This window comes from Schistocerca nitens, chromosome 2, assembly GCF_023898315.1.
Source record: "Schistocerca nitens isolate TAMUIC-IGC-003100 chromosome 2, iqSchNite1.1, whole genome shotgun sequence".
In the NCBI taxonomy this organism is placed as follows: domain Eukaryota; kingdom Metazoa; phylum Arthropoda; class Insecta; order Orthoptera; family Acrididae; genus Schistocerca; species Schistocerca nitens.
Genome location: NC_064615.1, coordinates 207,455,672 through 207,469,241, shown reverse-complemented (window position 1 = coordinate 207,469,241; position 13,570 = coordinate 207,455,672). Strand labels below are relative to the sequence as shown.

The following is a 13,570-nucleotide window of genomic DNA, read 5'->3' as shown; positions in this document are numbered from 1 at the left end:
GCATAGATATCTCCCTTTGGAAATAGCGAATAATTAATTTTGTATTACGCTTGCAGCTATTTAGTTGGGGAATAATAACATTATCTGTACAGGTGATGACAATGCATATCATTTACGTTAACACCATTAACAGTTCAGCCTGCTGTTCATGAATAGTTGGAAACTATAAATGCGGTTCAGCACCTGGTAATCACACAGAATTGTTGGAAAGTTGTCCCAGAATAAGATAAAATTTCGTTATATACGGGTGTTTAAAGATGAACCTACTTCTTAAAGTTTGTTAGCTGTAGAAATGCCTGCTGAAGTGTGAACATATCCAGCACAAATGTAGTTGTAAGTTGAAAGGTTGTTGCTATGAATAGAGTACTATGGAAGGTTTGTTTACGTTAGCACTTTTTCAAACACTGTACACCTAGTGTGTCCGTAAATTGATTTAGCTGCTAAGGCTTTATTGGCCGTAGTTGACCTTCAGCGGCTCCCCCTTAGCGACATAACGAGATAGAATCAGTGGAGGGGCAAGGCACCGCACATCACGTCGCGAAGATAGCGGTCGGATTGAATGAGTTTATAGCACCTCGTGTAATCGCTGGGTGTTGTAAGTAGTTACTGTGCGGCGTCGCAGGAAGCGGTAGCAATGGCAACCAAGCTGGGGAGAATTGCTAGGTTTCAGGTAAAAGTCGATGGAGCTCTCTTGTGTAATGTGTGTCATTAGTTTTTTCAAAAGCCGTTGAGTGTCTGCTCAATGTTACATATGCACGACAACGTCTGTTTTGTGAGAAATGCTATTACCACGTGTTCTGCGACTTTACTGCCGAATGTGTGCAATAACTCGAGTTGTTGATATTAATTTTCTGTACCGCACTGTATGAAGATAGAGTTTTGCTCTATCTGTTGTAGGCGTAAAGCTTCGGATGTTATGGGCTCATTTAAAAGCCATGAAGTGTCAACAAACATGTAGGCATTTTCTGGTGTCACATAACGACATCAGTTTATTGCAAATTGAGTCGACATATAGTTTTGATGTGCAGCTGGTGCGAATAAGAAACTATTTAAACTATCTTTCAAAGTGCCTGCTCTATACTTCAGATACCAACACCGGCGGCACCAGTCCATTCGAACACAATGTTTATGAAGCGTAATCAGTTCGAACCTATTACTTTCTTAATGTACTTGACGGATGTATTCAGGAATTAAGTATTTTAGAGTTAATACTAACTTCTATCAATTCAGGAAATACTTGACAAGCGGTGCTATGCTTCATTGAGTTAACAAAGGTTTGTATACATTCTTGGAACATAATTTCTATATTCAATAGACGACGGACAATCAATCCAGCAAAATTACAGCGATCCTGCGAGTGAATTAACTGTCACTTACAATCCATCTCTTGCAGGCCGTCGTACCGTGGGAATATTTGTCCTCGGTATTGAAGGTTGTACTCCTCTAATTTTAATTGACAGCCATTCGTAATAGACATGGGGAGTGAAAGAAAAGATATTTTACGTTTTAAATGTAAAAATAAAGTGAAGGATATAGCATGGACATTTAGTTTCATGTCATTGTTTTGCCATAGCAAGTGATTCTCTCTCTCTCTCTCTCTCTCTCTCTCTCTCTCTCTGTGTGTGTGTGTGTGTGTGTGTGTGTGTGTGTTTTGTCAAGACTATACTTTATCATTACAGTATTTCTTTTTCTCTTCCATCTCTTTATTCATACACATTGCTGCTAGTGGACCTGGTTTAAATTTACTTGCCTACAGTACAGATCTTTATTATTATGGCTTTCATGATCACTCATTTTCCTGCTGATACTACTTAATAATACAATTTACAGTTCTGAGTTGCTAAGGTTTTAGTTCTCCATAAAGATGCCTGAAAAATTATTTTTTCAGGTTCAGAAGTTGAATGGGGATCATGCGGTCAGATACTTTAGTTCACCTGCACCAACAACAAAGTTATTTATTGATGGAAAGTTTGTTGAGTCTAAAACAAAAGACTGGATAGACTTGCACAATCCAGCAACAAATGAGGTATCCTAATTTGTCACTGAGCACAACAAATGACTGCTCTTTATTTTGTAAGAATTGCCATATTTGGAAAAATGTGATTTGTTATACTTCCATATAAAATATGAATATTGGTGTAGGTGGTTACTAGAGTTCCAAAGTCAACACAGGATGAAATGGAAGCAGCTGTGGCCTCAGCAAAAGAGGCTTTCAAATCCTGGTCCAATACCTCGATACTGACTCGTCAGCAAATAATGTTCAAATATCAAGACATAATTCGCAAAAATATGGTGCGTAGTGACAAATATCTACCTGCACAGTTAAAGAATTCTTTCCACTAGTTTCTTTTGTGATTTGTAATTTTTTTCCTGTTTATCAATTTTTTCTATAGGGTGAGTTGGCAAAAAACATTACCACAGAGCAAGGAAAAACCCTTGTTGATGCAGAAGGCGACGTTCTACGTGGCTTGCGTAAGTGAATTGTGCTGCATACATTTCTTGCAAGTAAATATTCTTTTAAGAGTTGCAAAAGCTGAAACATTCCCTTTATCATGTATTTACTCTCTTTCATAAAGCCTATAATTTAACATGCTACTGTACACACATGCATATTGCTCCTGGATTTTTCCCAATGTCATCCACCCACTTTCATTTATTCATTCAGTGACAGTTTACATCGCAAATTAAAATGGTTTTATATAAATAAAAATGTGCAGTACTCATTTATAGCTAGTACTGGTGAGATAAGCAGACGTTGTTGCACTCTGTTTTTGATCTTTGTAAATAATGACCTTCAGTAACATTTTGTGTGTGCTGTTTAGAGATAAAAAATTGGTATAAAATACAAGTTCCATGTATAAGAAACTGTATCAATGAATATTAGATCTTATAATGTTAACTACATCAGCCTTTTTTTCCCTCTAAAATAGAGGTGGTGGAACATTGCTGCAGTGTGACCTCTTTGGCACTGGGAGAAACGCTACCCAACATTGCGAAGAATATGGACACACATTCGTACCGCTTGCCACTTGGTGTAACTGCTGGAATCACACCTTTCAACTTTCCTGCTATGATCCCATTGTGGATGTTCCCTGTTGCTACAGTTCTGGGAAATACATCAGTGATAAAGCCTTCAGAGCGTGATCCTGGTGCTTGTATGATGTTGATGGAGATGCTAAATGAAGCTGGTTGTCCTCCAGGTGTAGTTAATGTGATACATGGTGCACATGAATCAGTTAACTTTATTTGTGACCATCCGGATATTAAAGCCATTTCCTTTGTTGGATCTGATCAAGCTGTAAGTATGTAATGCTAGTTCATGTTTAGTTTTGTAACCAGTTTCAAGTTGAAAAACAGTGTTTTTTGTTGCATGAGATAATGATATTAATATTTGATTTGTGGATGTTACTGTATCAACCACATCCCAAATTTACTGTAATCTAATTTGTGAGGACAGAGGAAATTGGCTCCAGTGTTTGGCAGGATAGATATAAACTGATTGTTTAAGCTGTATAATTTCCACTTAACTCTCTCAACACCTTTTCTGACTAGAATGTCTAAAAGCTAAATCTTTTACCACAATATTCAGCATAATATTATTTCTACTTTTGAGGACGAATGCTTTATTTCAGGAAACTCTAACTGGTCTCTTCTTGTGCAGATTTTCAATCAGCAAAGACTTGCCAAAGTTCTTTAGATTTCTTCAATCACAAATAAACTTCCCAAACCAAATGAATTTCCAGACACCTAACAAAGGAACTAGTACTCACTTTACAGTGTACAATTCTTTTATTTTATTTTAGGAGCAGGAACAGTAACAAACTTTTGATAGTGTCTGTTTTGGCCATATGTTGGCCATCTTTAGAAATCTTAAGTGCTCAGCAGGGTGTGGTAAACTGTGTGTACACTAAACAGGACCTAATACCTAAGATTTCTGAAGATGGGAAATGTATTGCTGGATATGGCTTTGTTTAAAACTTTATTACTGTAACAGTGCTTAAAAGAAATAAAGAATTGTACAATTTAAGTCTAATTACCTTTCTCAGTGAACAAAGTCATTTCTCCAATTCTGGATTAAATTTATGCACCCACTCATGTTTACTTGGTGACATTTTAATCAATATCCGTCATTACACGTTCTGGCACTCTTCAAACTGATAATGAATTGATTGTCCAGTGTGTCAAGATGTGAATTTGGTTTACAGATACTTTTTTCCAAAAAGGGGGGGGGGAGGAGGAGGTGGAGGAGGAGGAGGGTGTGCAGCTGATGCCTTCCCCTGGATCCACTTGTTCAATCTTGATAAGATGCCTAATAAATAAATATGCTTCCCTGCAGTATTCAATGTAATTCTGTGGAAATCGAATTATATATTTTTTTTCTTCAGTTTACTTCCTACATCTTGGAAGTATAGATGTCTTGGAGTTATATTTCCTTCCCCATCTTTGCCCAATCTGGACTTAGGCTGAGTGACCAACATTTTTGTTGATACATAAACCAGATATTTCTTCTGTCTAACTTGATATGTTTTAATTCATTGGATACTAATGCAATGATCAAAAATTATAGGTGAAACACCGTGGTATGAGTAAGGCTATTGCTTGCTGCTTAGAGGAAGTGTTGAGCAGTGGATGGTAAATGTTTCACTATAGCTCAGGTTAGAGTTTGCATTACTGTGGAAAACACCTGTGGAATATCATATAGTGGTCAAAATAAATGTTGCATATTGCCAAAACTTTAATACTGAATGTTGTGATCAATAGAATAGTTTGTTTGTAATGTCATTCTAGTGCATACATTTCTTGTTTTTACTGTGAGGGGGCAGTATGTGATGACTGTAGCACTTATCAACATTGTAGTGCTAGAGCTATGTGCCAGTTTAAGAGTTGTGTTGCTTCAGAATGGTTTGAAAAAAAACAACGTACAATCAGAGGCTCCATTTACTCACTCCAATGGAACAGTTAATGAGACAGGTGGACATCACAGTGAGTGTTACTGAGTCACAAATTGATGCCTCTAGTGTCTGGAAGAAGTTACTAACAATAGGATCAGTTGAGGACCATCCATCACAGAAGTGCCCAAGGAAGAAAAATGGGTGTGTATGTTCAATACATGGGTATAACAGCAAGCAGTGCTATACGTCTACAGCGGCAATTCCAAATAGCTATAAGAACGCAGATGTCAACACAAGCAATATAAAATAGGCTCCATGAGTAGCAACATAAAATAGGCTCCTCCCTTAAATCAGGTTCAGAGAGGGCCTTGTCACATGGGTGTGAAAGTACTCTTTGTGGACTAGGCAGCAGTGGGACATGTTGCTCGTTCCTGATGCTACTCTTGTCAGTCTCTAACCTGACATTTGTGAGTGGAGGCAATGATGACATTTACATCGTAACTGTATCACAGGCCGCTACCCTTATTGAGGTGATTCAGTCAGACTTTGGAGTGGAATTGTTTATGGCCACAGGACCCCATTGTGTCAATACATAGGACGATTAGTGTGAAGTATTGGGACGACATCCTTGCACACATTGTGGACCCATTTGGTGAACATATTGGAACAATGGCTTGCAATCCTATTTCACGAGAGACCTTACAGGGTATCATAGAGACTGCTATGGAGGAATGGGACAATTTCCCTCAGGTCTATCTGGACAATGTGGTAAGCGGTATGCATAATCACATTCAGAAGTATCTCCAATTACTAGGGGGCCGGTTGGTTCATAAGCTATGTGTTATGCAAAATGACAGCGAGGAGAAACTGTAGTGTTTGCAGTGGAATATTTTGTAAAGTTTTGTTTTTGCCTTTTTGTTTGCCATTATTAAGTGGGAAAGTGTTTATCTTCTTTGTTCTTGTTTCCTTGTGACTAGCTTACAGTATAAAATCAGTTTTGTTTCCTGTTACATCCAGTATTGACAGTAAAGCTATATGAAACATTATTTTACCACTCTATATTGTTAACTTCTATAAATTTTCACAATAGAGCTGACAAAATAGGTTGTGACAAGTATTTATTGTATTTGCAGCAAATATGTTGGCAGCTGATTGTAAGTAATTAAATTTTTCTGTAAACTTCTGTTTGAATGTATGGATGTGCTTATGCAAATACGCACAGCTTGACTGTAACAACGATAATGATTTTCTACCTTTTGTAATGTTATACTGGTCCAATGATATGACTTTAGATTGTGAACAAACACAATTTCAACAAAAACTGAAAAATAAAATGCAGTTGTCTTTAACAAAGGGAGGAAGGAGGAGGGTTAGAGAAACTGTTGTAAAGGAGATAATTACTGCCCACTTAAAATAAAGGCTCTTGTTTCAACTTTATTTTCAATAATAGATGTGTTACTAGCTCTGCACTTCATGGAGTATTGTATCAGTGGAACACGACGATCAAATGACTGTCAAATATTTCAGTATGGTCAGTGTAAAGCATGAAATGGCTAACTGTGAATTCATACACTCTAATTAAAACCATTATATTTTCGTAGGGCAAGTACATTTATGAACGAGGTTCACGAAATGGTAAACGTGTACAGTGCAACATGGGAGCAAAGAATCATGGTGTCATTATGCCGGATGCAGACAAGGAACGTACACTAAATCAGCTTGTGGGGGCAGCATTTGGTGCAGCAGGGCAGCGTTGCATGGCCCTTAGCACAGCTGTTTTCGTGGGTGAAGCAAATGACTGGCTACCTGACTTGGTGGACCGAGCAAAGAAATTAAAAGTCAATGCAGGTAAAGTTTTCCATTAATAAATAGAGTGCAATTGATGTATGCAATGCAAATGAGTCTGTCAAGAGCTGAAGAGTTTGTGCTGCTATTAACCCTAGCAATACCAATGCATTTTCCATAATGTGTACTATGGAGGGATAAGCGAGGACTGTACTTCATGCCATCAGAAAAGAAATGAAAAAAATTACAAAAAAATTTGTTTATTGTTATCAACTTTTATTCACAACATGCTAATTAAAAATATATAAATGTTTAAGGAGGACCCAGAACCTGAAGATTATGAATGACATTTGCTGCGTGAGGTGACTTTCACTAATAAGCATTAAATTTTTGGGTTAAGTTTTACTGAAAACTTGTAAAAAAATCATTGCAGAGTTTGGCATAAGAAATCATTAAAAACCATAAATAATTTGTCAAAATTTTCAAATGTAAAGTATATTACTAGATTATAATATTTCAAAAAGTTGGGCATAAAACAGTTCGCCCCTCCCTACCCCTTGGTATTTTGACGACTAAGATCTCACTGGATAATATGTACACTATGTGGTCAAAAGTATCCAGACACCCCAAAAAACATACGTTTTTCATATTAGGTGCATTGCATTGCCACCTACTGCCAGATTCTCCATATCAGCTCTCAGTCATTAGACATCGTGAGAGAGCAGACTGGGGCACTCCGCGGAACTCGCGGACCTCAAACCTGGCAAGGTGATTGGGTGTCACTTGTGTCATATGTCTGTACGCGAGATTTCCACACTCCTATACATCCCTAGGCCCACTGTTTCTGTTATGATGGTAATGTGGAAATGTGAAGGGACACGTACAGCACAAAAGCGTACAGGCTGACCTTGTCTGTTGACAGACCACCGATAGTTGAAGAGCGTTGTAATGTTTAATAGGCAGACACCTATCCAGACCATCATACAGGAATTCCAAACTGCATTGGGATCCACTGCAAGTACTTTGACAGTTAGACAGGAAGTGAGAAAACTTGGATTTCATGGTTGATCGACTGCTCATAAGCCACACATCATGCCGGTAAATGCCAAACGGCACCTCGCTTGGTGTAAGGAGCGTAAACTTTGGACGGTTGAACAGTGGAAAAATGTGTGGAGTGATGAATCACGGTTCACAATGTGGTGATCCGATGGCAGAGTGTGGTTATGGCAGATGCCTGGTGAATGTGATCTGCCAGTGTGTGTAGTGCCAACAGTAAAATTCAGAGGCGGTGGTGTTATGGTGTGGTCATTTGTTTCATGGAGGGGGGCTTGCACCCCTTGTTGTTTTGTGTGGCACTGTCACAGCGCAGGCCTACATTGATGTTTTAAGCACCTTCTTGCTTCCCACTGTTGAAGAGCAATTCTGGGATGGCGGTTGCATATTTCAACACGATCGAGCCCCTGTTCGTAACGCACGGCCCGTGGAGTGGTTACACAACAGTAACATCCCTGTTGATACCTCTGCTCAGTGCAGCACTCTGTGACGAATGGGCTGCCATTCCCCAAGAAACCTTCCAGCACCTAATTAAACATATGCCTGTGAGAATGGAAGCTGTCATCAAGGCTAAGGGTGGGCCAACACCATATTGAATCTTAGCATTACCAGTGGAGAGCACCATGAACTTGTAAGTCATTTTAAGCCAGGTGTCCAGATACTTTGGATCACATAGTGTATGCCAGCTTCAGTTCATGCTAAATCATTCATTTCCATGCCTAGTTGTGATGGTGAGTTATGGAAGATTTCAGTGGTGTATGTAAATCATTACAAATAAATAATACATCTACAAACCATTGTGAGGTGCATTACACCAGTTATTAGAGTTTCTTCCCATTTCATTCAAGTATAGTGTGTGGGAAGAATGACTGTTCGAATGGTTCTGGGTGTGCTGTAATTATTCCAATCTTGTCCTCACAATCCCTTTGTGAGCAATATATAGGGGGTTGTAGTATATTCTTGGAGCTATCATTTAAAGCTGGTTCTTGAAACTTCATTAGTAGTCTTTCTTGGGATAGTTTGTCTGTCTTCAAGAATCTGCCAGTTCAGATTCCTCAGCATCTGTGTGACTCTCCCATGGGCCAAACAAACCTGTGGCCATTTGTGCTGCCTTTTCTGTATACATTCAATATTCCCTGTTAGTCCTATTAGGTACAGGTCCCACACTTCAGCAATATTCTAGAATGGGTCGCATGAATGATTTGTAAGCATTCTCTTGTGTAGACTGATTGCAGTGTCCCAGTATTCTACCAATAAACTGAAGTCAGCCACCTGCTTTACTGACAATTGAGCCTATCTGATCATTCCATTTCATGTCCAGTGTTACACTCACATATTTGTTTGAGTTGGTCAACTCCAGCTGTGACTCACTGATATTTTAGTCATAGGACACTATCATTTTCCATTTTGTGAAGTGCACAACTTTAAATTTCTGAACATTTAAAGCAAGTTGCCAGTCTTTGGTCCACTTTGAAATCTTACCAAGCTCTGGCTGAACACTTATGATGCAACTTCTTTCAGAAAGTGCTTCATTATAGATAACTGCATCATCTACAAAAAGTCTGAGGTTACTATTAATATTGTCTGCAAGGTCATTAATAGACATCATGAAAGGGTCCCAACACACTTCCCTGGACCGCACTGATAGTTGCTTTTACATCCAATGATACATTTTGCAGCACACAAGTGTCAAACTAAAAAATGCTCATAATGGTGGCAATGTTTAAAACCAACTCAGGACCGAAACAGTGAACATATCACTTAAGGCACATATATTGGAATCCACATTCTATTCCTGCCTTCTAAATGGAGTTTCCATGGCTCTATCACACACTGGAGAAATCTGGTTCCAGAAGGTTGATATTTACTGTACCCAATATTGTTTACTTGATCATAACTGCAATCTCTTGACCAGTTTTCAAGAAGAAAAGCTAGTATAGATTCTACTTATCAATTTCTTTGCAGCGCCAATAATTTGATTTTGTGTGTGTGTGTGTGTGTGTGTGTGTGTGTGTGTGTGTGTGTGTGTGAGAATCATCAAAATATAGTTTCAATCCTGAAAGGGATCTCCTACATGTCCTTTGCTCATAGTGTTCTGTAGGTAAAAGTGGGAAGGAAAAATACCTGCAATATTTGATGCAAAAAGAGAACTCAGTTATTACTATTACTTCTTGTTTCAACAGAATGTTATTCATGAACATCAGTATTACAGATTCTGATAATTACTGGTGTTAGGTGAAAAATTTACATGAGTTACAATTCACAAATAGGGAGGACAAATATTTTAATATCTGACAGACCATATCTTCAAAAAAGATAGTAGTAGACTGACACAAAAGTCAATACAATATTTATTCATTCACTCTGCCACACTAATGATAAGGACAGCATGTGTAAGACAGCAGTGGTACATCATCTCCTATGTTATAAACATATATTGTTCTCAAATTAGCCTTTCTGTTATGTATGTGTATGTACATATCAATTCCAAGAGCATAAATAAATAAAAGTTAATTATTTTCTTAGAGGCAGTAGCAAGTTGCACACAACCATATTTGACAATTTCTGGGGGTTGGAGATGGCAGAATGTGGGATAGAATTTGTGTGTGTGTGTGTGGGGGGGGGGGGGGGGGGGCTGCTGAGAGAGAGCTTTGTGGTTGTGGCTTCATGTATTATGAAGTGAACTAATGAGGTAATGGTAAGAAACTGATGGAAGTAAGAGGGAAAGTAGCAGGATTTACATGTGGAGGCAACATTTGGTCTCCCAGTGTACCAAAAGTAATACTAACAAAACACCCAAGGTTCCCAGCAACATTTCTCAAGTAAGCTGTATCACAGTATCCTGCTTGAGAAAAGTAATCATTCTGCTGAAGGTTACATCTAACTGCCATTAAGGAAGTTTTATATTTGTCTATACTGACAGCAATTAAACTGAATTACAGATTGTCTTAATTATCTATAAATAAAATATTGCTGCTTCTATGAGCTTTTTGTTTTGTTTATTTGTGAAGCTCTGTTTCAGATATATTTAAGAAAGAATGCTTAATTAATTGATAAATTCAATTTTTTCATCAATGAAAACATTTAAAAAAAGGCAATACGTATGGGATCTGGTTGCCAATACACTCTCTGAGGGAGGGTAAGCAAATTTGCTTTGGTCAGAATGTCTGCAAAGATCAGGAATCTGAGTGTGAGCTCTGACCTGTTACAGTTGGAAGTTCTTATGAAATCTTATTACAGTGTGTCCTCTGTTATAGCACACACAGATGAAAACTGCTGTGAATGATATGAAAAACAAGGGGAATCAATTAATGCATATTAAAACATGGTGGATGACAAGAACAAACAACTGCTGTAGAGGAGCCTGTGTTCAGCAGTAAAAGAAAATGAACAGCAGCAAAAGAAAATGAATCTTACATGTGCAGCGAGTTGGATGTGACCCATTATTATGAACTCCTCTCTGTTTCTAAAAATAAATTATGCATGTGCACTTTCTTAGTTATAATAAGTCAAGGCAGCAATTTTAAGTGAGCAGTAAGTTCAAAATAATACTTAAAATTAAGTACTCACATGGTTCTCATATCTCTTAATCAAACATAAGGCTTACTGAAAACATGGCTTGCTGAAAGCAATAATTGTGTAGGTGATATGATTTTAGTTTTCTCTTAAAATCTGAACATTTCATTGTCATTCCTTTTATTTTTATCATCTCGTATTTCAGTGTAATCTTACAAAAGGTGGGTCTCCCTTATGATAGAATCCACTCAGTTGAGCATAACAATTTCATATTAATTGTATGGCCACTATTCCATGATAGCTACTTAACTTCTTGGACCATAACTGACCAACTTCGACAAGATGAATGAAGATAAAAGAAGTCGCAGTACAGCAATGTTAAACATTTTGACTTTACAGCCAGAGAATCAAATTATCCTAAAATTATTCTGCAGCATAAATTAAAAAATGACTTTGATAATTCCAAATATGATTACAATTCTGAATTAAATTTGAAGTATGAGAACTAATTATGTTTTCCAAAAAATAAATCTTTTGTTAATTTCATGTGGTATTTCTGTTTATAAAAAATAAAGTATTAAGTTATGTCAGTTTAATCAAAGTATAATATTCTACAGTACGTGATGATAGAGGAAGACTGACCAGTTCTGTTACAAGATTTTGTCCATATGGTGTAGTTTGTATTGCTCATAAAAAGGCAAAATGCTGCACTGAACTTTGATTCAAAGGAGGGATGACTGACTCTCTCTCTCTCTCTCTCTCTCTCTCTCTCTCTCTCTCTCTCTCTGTCTGTTTTTCTTTCTCGATGGTGTTTTTATGGATCAACTACCAAGTGGTGTAATCAAATTAAACTACCTTTTTCCTTCTTACAGGTCATGTTCCTGGCACAGATTTAGGCCCAGTCATCTCCCCACAGTCCAAAAAAAGAATTTGTGATCTTGTTCAGTCTGGTGTTGATGATGGAGCACAGTTGCTGCTAGATGGCAGAGATATTGTGGTACCTGGTTTTGAGAAAGGGAATTTCGTTGGACCCACAATTTTAAGTGGTGTTAAGGTCAGTTTGATTTTATGTTAATGTCTAGTTGCAGATCATTATAGGAATGTTCTAACAAAAATGAGCATGCACACAATATTATCTGCAGCAAGTGCTCAAATCTATTCAGACTTCTACCAGCTTAAAGAGGATGTTTATGTTCACAAATAACATTGCTTGCACAATTAAGGGATTTAAAACAAAGTGTCAGCACCTTCAAATGTTTGCTGGCCAGGAGTTGTGTGTAGTTAGAAGAATTGTAGTTTGATAGCATGAAACCTCAAAGAAATCGTAGGATGATGTGCAAGTATGGTGAGAGCTTCCAACTGCCGATTCACTTTAACACATTGACTAACAGTTAGTAGGGTTTCAGCACTTCATGAGACTGAGGGTTTGTCTCAGTATCCTGTGTACACACAGTCCACTATCTGTCTGAGCAGATCCACGATAACACAAACGCCCAAAAAGGTGCTTGAAATGTTGTGGGCTGTCATTGGTATCTGTGCAGGTACTTGTTTTGTTATAACCAAGCTGCTTCTCAACTCTTTTCATCTGCTTTGCTGTACACAAACACCATCTCAGCTTGTTCCCGACATGAATACCGGACTATCCTTAGCAACACACAAGGACCACATAGCATGTGGCCAGAGGACCTGCCATTTGTAAGCACCATCTACCGTGGCAATGATGACTTTCTGGACACATGTTCATAGCACCATTTTTTCCTGTACTTCCAGTCACGAATCCGCCCCTGTAGTTTGACAGTTTTATTAATGTTCACCCTGTATAAGGTGTCTCCTTAACCTATATCACCCCAAATAACCTACTGCCCAGAAGTCAAATAAAAAATGCCAGACAAATGTTTTTTATTTATCAGATGCACTAACCAATGTCATTGCCTTTCTTGTAACTTTGTTTGTTACCAAGATACATACAGGAGTATGTGTCTTCTAAGTAGCAACCTATATTTTTTATGAAGTAATCCACATCCTTTCAACGAGACTTGTTCAAACGGCATCATTGTACTATTCACATAAACACTGTGTTATTAAAAGCTTAACACAAAATCGATTGACTCATTGCAGGAATCTGGGGCAATGAAACTCATCATCTCGCTGAAGATGACAGTAAACAAATGGAAATACAAGAGAAGTTCAAAGTGGCCATTCAGTCACATTATTGCAATTACTGTTCTGCTAACTTACATGGAAAACAGTTGGCTGAATGACTGTGATAAGTTTTTCAACAGATGCTGAGAGGAAGTGAATTACTGAATTAAATATAAGGGTGC

At 37.8% G+C, this 13,570-nt stretch overlaps 1 protein-coding gene across 1 annotated transcript in view; it reads left to right on the top strand.

The window, feature by feature from the left end:
- Positions 1 to 512: 512 nt before the first annotated feature.
- The window catches only part of LOC126235914 (probable methylmalonate-semialdehyde dehydrogenase [acylating], mitochondrial), a 69,288-nt gene continuing 56,230 nt past the window's right edge, over positions 513 to 13,570 (top strand). The window contains exons 1-7 of the mRNA XM_049944869.1: positions 513 to 670; positions 1,889 to 2,026; positions 2,143 to 2,292; positions 2,394 to 2,472; positions 2,931 to 3,298; positions 6,494 to 6,740; positions 12,119 to 12,300. Coding sequence (XP_049800826.1) covers positions 635 to 670; positions 1,889 to 2,026; positions 2,143 to 2,292; positions 2,394 to 2,472; positions 2,931 to 3,298; positions 6,494 to 6,740; positions 12,119 to 12,300 — 1,200 coding nt within the window. The 5' untranslated portion in view covers positions 513 to 634. The remainder of the gene's footprint in view (positions 671 to 1,888; positions 2,027 to 2,142; positions 2,293 to 2,393; positions 2,473 to 2,930; positions 3,299 to 6,493; positions 6,741 to 12,118; positions 12,301 to 13,570) is intronic.